The sequence below is a fragment of the Arachis stenosperma genome, chromosome 9, assembly GCF_014773155.1.
Source record: "Arachis stenosperma cultivar V10309 chromosome 9, arast.V10309.gnm1.PFL2, whole genome shotgun sequence".
Lineage (NCBI taxonomy): Eukaryota > Viridiplantae > Streptophyta > Magnoliopsida > Fabales > Fabaceae > Arachis > Arachis stenosperma.
The window spans coordinates 17,101,703-17,110,850 of NC_080385.1; the positions used below are offsets into that span (position 1 = coordinate 17,101,703).

At 32.9% G+C, this 9,148-nt stretch overlaps 1 protein-coding gene across 1 annotated transcript; it reads left to right on the forward strand.

Annotated features, from left to right (window-relative positions):
- Positions 1 to 4,593: 4,593 nt before the first annotated feature.
- LOC130951335 (pentatricopeptide repeat-containing protein At5g46460, mitochondrial) lies at positions 4,594 to 7,217 on the forward strand. The gene has a single exon (XM_057879987.1). The coding sequence runs from the start codon at positions 4,664 to 4,666 to the stop codon at positions 6,455 to 6,457; it is 1,794 nt and encodes a 597-aa protein (XP_057735970.1). The 5' UTR covers positions 4,594 to 4,663; the 3' UTR covers positions 6,458 to 7,217.
- Positions 7,218 to 9,148: the final 1,931 nt, after the last annotated feature.

The window sequence follows — 9,148 nt, forward strand, 5'->3', positions numbered from 1 at the left end:
GTTCCGATGGAATTGTACGATTTGCTTGGCACATGATGGGGTTATATAGAACTATACAAGAGTCATGGGTGCAAGTTGGAGGGTAGAAAACCGTAGGGTGGAAAAATTTTATCTTATCTTTTACCATCAATATTCCATGGAATATAATGTCAATGTTACACGGCATCAAATATTATCACTTTTTTATGGTACTTTATTAATAATAATTTATATTTATATTTATAATAATTTTACTCGTAAAAATATATAATTTATACTTATTAAAATTTATATATATAAATTAATATAATTTGTAATAATATTTTTTAGAATTTATATATATAAATTAATAAAATAAATAATTTAATATTTATATTAATCAAATAACGATTAAAAATACTAAAAATGGTTAGTTTATAAGAGTTTCTCTCATATACAATTTTCTATTGTTAGATAACAGAGGGGGGTTAATCTATGGTAAACTCCAGGTACTGTTTAGTATTGATCTTATTTTTTTGTTATTATAACGAGTCAAATTTTTTTTTAAATTAGGATAAAAAATTCAAAATTTATATTATATATACAGTAATTTATTAATAAGTGATAAATTTTTAAATAAAGTTTAGATCTATAGTAGGTTAATACTTGGTTTAGATAATGTAAAAAAATTAAAAAAAAATGTCCACAAACATATGTTCATTTTTTCTAATAAATAAATAAAATATTTAATTTTAACTAGATAGTGAATGTATTATAACATGAATTTAATTTTGATGCAATATTAAATATTAATATAAAGTAGTTTTATACGTGTATCTAATTATAGAATATTTTTTCAATAAAAATAATTATTTTTTACAATAATTTTATAAATAATTATTTAAAAAAATAAATATAATTATATGACTGTATAAAATATTTTGTGCATTAAAATTAATCAGAATTTATTGATATCTAAATTAAAGGGTGAAAGATAAAAAGAATTTTGCGGTTAAAATGGCTGGATACTGCAAGACAAGATGATTTGAGTAAAAGTTGGTACAATAATGTAGAAACAATAGAATGAAGCCGTCTCAATATGACAAATGTTTAACGAGAGCCACCCCATCATCAAATTGACATCCTTAGAAAGTGCATTCGTGGTGGTGAGAAGGTCCCCACCTTGTAGAATCAGACAGAAATAAAAATCCCCTTTTTCCATAATCAAAGTATTTGGTGATGGGCAAAGATAGACACTAATTAACGAGTGACATTTTGGCTTATTTCATGCTAATTTATGGTGGCTAGGTGTGTTGCTAAGCTAATTCATCAAAGCGAGAATTTTACAGCAATCACTAGATTGGAGTTTTTTAATGCCAATTCATTCACACATGCAAAATTAACTACTAAATAAATAAGTATTCTGTGTTTTTATATTTTTATACATTTTATTTCATACTTCTTTTATAAAATAATCAACTATTAGAATAATTAAAATTATCCTAATCGAATAATCAAATATTTTATAATTGTACAACAATCAAACATTTTCATAAATACTATATAAATATATATTCTTATATAATAACTAATTAATAACTACATTTTGATATTCATGTAACATCGTTAATTAAGAAATAAGAGCTAAGAGCAAACGAAAATAAGTTTAAAATTTTCAAATAAGGGAATGTACTTATACATTAATGTTGGTTGGTGTTAAGGCTTTACATGCATAAATATATAGTCTTAAACTTTTTAAATTTTTTTATGCATATTTTGTTAGTCTTATACGTATGTTGTAGTGTCTATTAACGAACGAACCACGGTAGCATGAATCATATATATGAATTTTGTAACATTAGCTAATTAGTTAATTATCCAATGAAGTTTAGTTTAATAAATATAAATAAAATTATTGGTATATTTTTTAGTTGATCAAGAGAAGAAAGAATATTTTCTCTAAAGTTATGAAGTGTTTCTTTATTTTAGAACTTAAATGGTCTTTCTCGCCCCAATTACTTTAATTTGTTTAATAAAGTTTTTATGTTATATGTCATAAAATTTTTTTTAATATAAGTTTATAAAAAAATACATAAATAATTATATATTTGATATGTTTGTTTAAATAAAAATATTTCTGAATTTGTTTAAATTTTTTATATAGACTTTTTTTATTTGTCTTAAATTGTTTTTTTTACAGAGATAACAAGAATTTAACTCTAAATTTTTAATTATAAAAACTCTGATATTATGTAATAAAATTTGTTATTCGAAAAATTTAAACTGAAAGAAGAAAGAATTCGAATATCTCTAACATCATAATATTGTAATAAGTGGATCTCATAATTAAGTGAGAGATAATAAATAGTTGAAATAATGTTTTAAACATATATAAAAAATAAATATCTATGTCCATATCCATGTATATATTTGTTCCCATTGCTAAAACTTTTTTATAACTATCACTACTTAGATATGATGCCGCATTAACATTTTTTGTCCACGAAAAAAAATATTAGAAATTTGTCACTTTTATCTACTTTGTAAATTATTAGGAAACTGTTTTTATAGTGTTCATCTTTCTAGATTATTTTTCTGAATAGTTAAATATTTAGTTATATTTTTATAAAAATCAATATAGTTTAAAAGTTTTCGATTTATGAATCGAGAATCAATCTGCATCTCATCATGGTGGTGACAGTGTCATGTCAAAAGAGGTAATTATCATCAAAAACTCTGTAAAAAAAAGCAATTAGTTTCCATATTTATGGAGAAGGGAGGAGATATTTTGAAGAGTGTTAAATGAATACAAATAACAGAGAATACAAATTGACTAGAAAGGGAAAGTAATTAAGAAAGGAGCGTGGTCCAAAGTCACATGGGAAGAAGAGGAGAATGGACATAAACAGACATTTTTTGACAGCTAAAAGCTTTGCTGTTTGTTTCCATGGGAACCAAGTGTTGAATGTGTGGATGTGAGGGGAAACCCCATCCTAACAAGATATCATCATCATCATCATCCCACTTTCACCACCTTTTGCGTAGCTAATGGGTAACAAAGGACTAAGATTCCAAAATTCCATAACCGTTTTGTCCTTTTCTATTATTATATTTCTAAATTCTGGTCACCCACCCACTGTAGATGAGGTTAACGTTGTTTGGGTTGGATTAGTAATATTAAGACATGGTTGGAAAGTTAGATAAATTAAGGATGTACAACAAAAGTAAAAGAAAGTAAATGGTGATTTTTTTACTATTACATAGATGGTGTAGAATAGTAAAAATTAAAATATTTTTTAATAATAAAAACATATTACACATGGACAAGTTTGTGGGAACAAATTAAAGTCAATGTGGGAACAAGAAAAGAGTGAATAAAAATGAATATATACAAATTATAAAAGAAGTAGATACTAGATACACCAGGTGGTTTTGGTAATACGTTTGTGATTGGTAGATATTTGGTGAGTACAAAATAGCAATGTGAAGTACACAATGGGAGAACTAACACAAAAAAAACCCTCAAGAAAAGATAGTTGCTCTCTTAACTAAGTTAGGTGAAGGAAGAGGAATTAAGAGTATGAATTGACAACAACCACATGGCAAGTTGGATAAATGGGAAGAGAGATATGTAGTATGAGCTGAACTATCCGAAGAATAAAATTTTTAATATTAGGCATGTTTTCCAAAATTTGTGTGTTGAAGCAGGCTATGAATGGCTTAAGAAAATAGGAGTATAACAAAAGTTATGAATGGTGGCTATGAATGGCTTAAGAAAATAGGAGTATAACAAAAATTATGAATGGTAGTTGGAGTAAATCACTGAATGCAGGGAGTTTATTATATAACAATTTGTCATGTTTTTTTATTTGTTGATTTGTTTGAAGCCTATTAAGTATGTCTTAGTTGTTAGATTTTATGGCACTTTTGACATGATTTACAAATCAAAACTCTTCTCAAATTTGAGTAGAGTATTATCTAAAAAAACAAATTAAACTAATTCAACAAATATCAATTATGACCATACTATACTCACCATCCTTTTAACTGGTTAATTCAACAAGCACCCAAACTCAAAAATACAGATCACTCAAAAGATAAACAAAAGTCATAGGAGTAGTCTATTCTTGTTCATTTCTGACCAAATCCATGTCCAAAACAATCTAAACCACAAATCAGAATAATCTAACTCATCAATCTAATGTCCTAAGCTCACTTGAAAAAGACGGCTAATTATAGAGTATCATATTTTATAAAAGATGAGAAATTTAGAGATCTTTAAAGGTGAGCCGTTGGGGTAATTCTACATCAAAGAAACTTCATAAAAAAAATACTCAAGTTATAGAATATTATTCTTTATAAATTTCCAATCTCTGTTATTAGTTTTTCTTTTGCTAGTATTTAGTGTTTATCAAGGTAAAAAATCTCTTATTTCTTTTATCTTAATTCTTATAATAAAAAATATATTTCTCTTTTACCAAGCAATAGAATTACATATATTAAAAAAAAACATATCATATCAGATAATAGTAGTAGCTGTAGTAAATTAATCGTTAAACATGCGATAAGTGGGTTAAAATGTTAAATAATAACAGAATTAAAAGCTGCTAGCCTGCTACTACGAAACTGTGGAAACTCAAAAACAAAAGACAAGCATGGAGACGATAGAAGAATAGAGAGTAAGAGCATGTAACACAAAATCTGAATGAATCCTACACACTCATTTCAATCACTGTTCAATCTAAGATTCATATTCGCCGGCGCCACCATCGGATACTGGAGGAGACCCTTCTCAGATATTGCAAGTACTACCACTTCATACAAGCATGAGCTCATTCACCGCCTCAACACACAAACCTTGCAGGAGGCACGTGGCTTCTTCGACCAAATCCCTTACCCTCACGTGACCCTTGCCACCATCATGATTTCTGCCTACGCCTGCCACCACATGCTCCCTGAAGCGCTCGACCTCTTCCGCAAGATACCCTCTAAGGATGTGGTTTCCTGGAACTCCATCATAAAGGGTTGTATATATTGCGGCAATTTCGCCACTGCACGGAAACTGTTCGACGAAATGCCACACCGAAATGTCGTGACTTGGACCACCCTTGTTGATGGGTTGTTACGTTTGGGAAGAGTCGAGGATGCTGAGAGGTTGTTTTGGGCCATGCCAAATAGAGACGTGGCTGCCTGGAATGCTATGGTTCATGGATATTGCAGTAATGGCAGGGTGGAAGATGCCATGCGCTTGTTTTATAGAATGCCCTTGAAAGATGTGATTTCTTGGACTTCAATGATTGGTGGACTTGACCAGAATGGGAAGAGTGACGAGGCTTTGGTTCTCTTTGAGAAGATGGTGTGTTCTGGTGTTAAGCCTTCGGCTAATACCCTGGTTTGCGGGTTGGCAGCTGCTGCTAAAGCGTGGGCTTTTCACGCTGGTGTTCAGATTCATAATTGTGTGTTGAAGTTGGGTTATTGTTGTTTTGATGAATTTGTAACAGCTTCACTTGTCACGTTTTATGCAAGTTGCAAGCAAATGGAGGCTGCATGTAATGTTTTTGATGAGGTTGTTCAGAGGAATGTGGTAGTTTGGACTGCTCTTGTGACAGGGTATGGTTTGAATGATAGGCATCAAGAGGCATTAGAGGTCTTTGGGAAAATGATGAAAATGAATGTGGTTCCAAATGAATCTTCTTTCACAAGTGCTTTGAATTCATGTTGTGGGTTGGAGGATGTTGAGAGGGGGAAAGAGTTTCATGCAGCAGCAACTAAGATGGGTTTGGAAAGTAGTGTGTACGTGGGAGGTTCTCTAGTTGTCATGTATAGTAAATGTGGCTATATTGGTGATGCAATCCTTGTTTTTAAAAGGATTAGTGAGAAAAGTATTGTATCGTGGAACTCTATTATTGTCGGTTGTGCAGAGCATGGATGTGGCATGTGGGCTCTTACACTCTTTAGACAAATGCTGCATGAGATTGATCCGGATGAAATCACCTTAACTGGTTTGCTCTCTGCATGTAGCCGATGTGGGATGTTTCAAAAGGCGAAGTGTCTCTTCAGATACTTTGGCCAGAAAAGATCAATTACACTGACAGTTGAGCACTATGCATGTATGGTGGATGTACTTGGCAGGTGCGGAGAGCTGGATGAAGCAGAAGCACTGGTGACAAGCATGCCTGTGAAAGCAAATTCAATGGTTTGGCTGATCTTACTGAGTGCATGCAGGATGCATTCTAATTTACATGTAGCTGAAAGAGCGGCAAGAAAGATATTTGAAATGGAGCCCAATTGCAGTGATGCATATGTGTTGCTTTCTAACATGTATGCAGCTTCAAACCGATGGGATGAAGTAGATGAGATAAGGAGAACAATGAAAGATAACAGAGTTGTGAAACAACCCGGATCCAGTTGGCTAACCTTAAACGGACTGAGGCATGAATTTCTTTCTGCAGATAGGTCACGTCCTCTCACTGAGAAAATTTATCAAAAGCTGTACTGATTAGGAGTCAAGTTAAAGGAACTAGATTATGTTCCTGATCAACAATTTGCTTTGCATGATGTTGAAGTTGAGAGAAAGGAAGAAATACTGTCTTACCATAGTGAACGGCTTGCAATTGCATTTCGGTTGCTTGGCACCGTCGAAGGCAGTACAATAACTGTGATGAAAAATATGCGAGTGTGTGGTTCTTGTCATAATGCAATAAAGCTTATGCAAAGATCGTAGATCATAGCAAGAGATACAAGCCGACTTCCTTACTTTAAAAATGGCTTGCGCTCTTGTGGGGATCATTGGTAGAACATAAGATGATAAGATTACTCCTTTTAGAAATTGACATTCCTCCGCAACTATAAGAGGATATTTGTGCATAATCCAATTGGTTTTACCTCTTGGGGGCATTTTCCAAAGAAAAGACCAACGCTTTCTTGATCCTAACTGACTTGGGCTTCCCAATGGACTCATTAGTCCGCTATCTTCCAGTATTTATTTGGTCATTTTCGATCTCTAGGTGAAAAGAAAATGTCATACTTTAGAAGGTTTATACAATATAAAGTTGAACATTTTTTAATGAAGTTCTCATCAATTGGAATTCATAAGTCATAAACAACAAAAGCCTTTTGTATTATTTAATATATTTCTAAATTATGGTGGCCCACTGTGGATGGATGAGGTTCATGTTGTTTGGGTTGGACTTAGTAATATTAAGACATGGTTCCAAAGTTGGGTAAATTAAGACATGGTTCCAAAGTTGTGGCATTTCTCCCCCCTCCCCACCTCAAGGTCTAGGGTTCAAATCCTAGAGGATGCAATTGAGGAAAAAATATGATAAATATGTGAGGAGTGTGTGGGTGTGTTGTGTACCTAGAATTGGGGGTTGTCCAATCCATTGGGGTACCTAGGATTGGGGGTTGTCCAATCCACTGACCAAAAAAAAAAAAAGGATGTATAACAAAAGTAAAAGGAGGTGAATTGTGATTTTTTTTTTTAACTAATACATAGATGGTGTGGAGTGGTACTGGGTAGAAATCAAAATATTTTTTATAACAAGAATATATTACACATGGTCAAGTTTGTGGGAACAAATTAAAGCCATTGTGAATCCGTATTGAAAAAAGAGTGAATAAAAATGAATATATACAAATTATAAAAGTAGTAGATACACGAGCTGGTTTTGGCAGTTGTGTCATATGTAGAGTTGAATGTAATATGTTTGCGATTGGTAGTAGGCCTGACAGCATGGATCCTATCCGTGAGTATCCAACCTGATCCAATCCGGTCGGGTAGGGTTGTCAACCCGATCCGCTGCCGATAGGATTGGACGCGGAGCAGGTAGGGTCTTAAGCATGTGCAAAAAGTTCTTGGCCACTGAACTAAATTTATAAATTCATAAGCTTTACTTATTAGTTTTGTCAAAAATTTACGAAAAAGGAGAGATCAATTCAAAAACAATCTTCAGTCAAATAAACGGCGTCGTTGTATGTTTAGAGTCCAAATAAAGAAAAAACAGCCTTCAATCCTTCACTTTCTCTCTTTTCGAACCATGGAAGCCTTCGCACACTAAGCCCTAGCCCCTTTGCCGAACAGCTTCGTCTTCGTCTTATTCACCGTCGTCATCTTTGTCTGCACTCTGGGTGTTCGTCGTCTTCGCCTGTCTCTTGCTCGCCGTCGTCCTCGTCTGCCCTCTGCTCGTGCCGTCGTCTTAGTCTGGTCAACGAAGGTCAGCATTGCCTGCTCACTACTCACTGCTCTCTGTTCTACATTTTTTTAATTTTTTTCATGCACTCTGTTTCTGGCTTTCTGCTCACTGCTCTGTTCTCTCTTTTTTTAACTACTCACTGCTCTGTTCTTCATTTTGTTGTGTTTGTGATTTGTGTTTGTGCTACTTGTTATTGAACTGTGTTGTGATTTTGTGTTTGTGTTTGTGCTGATTCATCTAGTGATTCTGCTCACCGCCTCAGATCGAAGGTCAGTGCTTGCTTACTTGTTCTTCATTTTTTTAATTTTGTTAATGCTTTGTTTAGTATTCTGTTGTGCTGCTGTTTTGTGGGTGGGTTATGATTATTTTGTGTAGTGATGTGCTTCTTTGTGTTTTGTTAATGCATTTCTTTGCCAATTTCCATGGCATCTTTATCTTCGTACAAGTGATAGCTTACCATGTTGTTATGGCTGATCCAAAGTATGAAGGGAATTAGGATACTTTGTAGTTGTGATTTTCATGTTGTAAACTTAGCTATTTTTCTAATGGAAGTTAAGTTGATATAGAAAGGAACTTTTTTTTCTTTTTATTTTATTTTATATGTATGTGTGTGTAATTTGATTATGTAATTTGATTTTATTTGGACTAGTTGTAATTTGTATATCTGATTATCTGTACAAAGTGTATTTAAACACACACACACACACACACACACACACACACACACACACACACACATAAAGAATTCACTTCGAAATGTCAAGTACCAACATGGATGTAGTGGTACAAGATGTGGCTGCAGAAGAACAACAACAAGAACCCCCGGTGGAAGCAACCGCTAATTTTGTTCCAGATGAGTCCGCTTCGATTGAAAATAGCAACAAATTGAATGTGAAGAGTGTTTATTGGCAATACTTTAGTCGATTTTAAGAGGAAAAAGTCTGGAAGGCAAAATGCAACCATTACAAATCTGTTCTTTGAGCCAATCCAAGAAA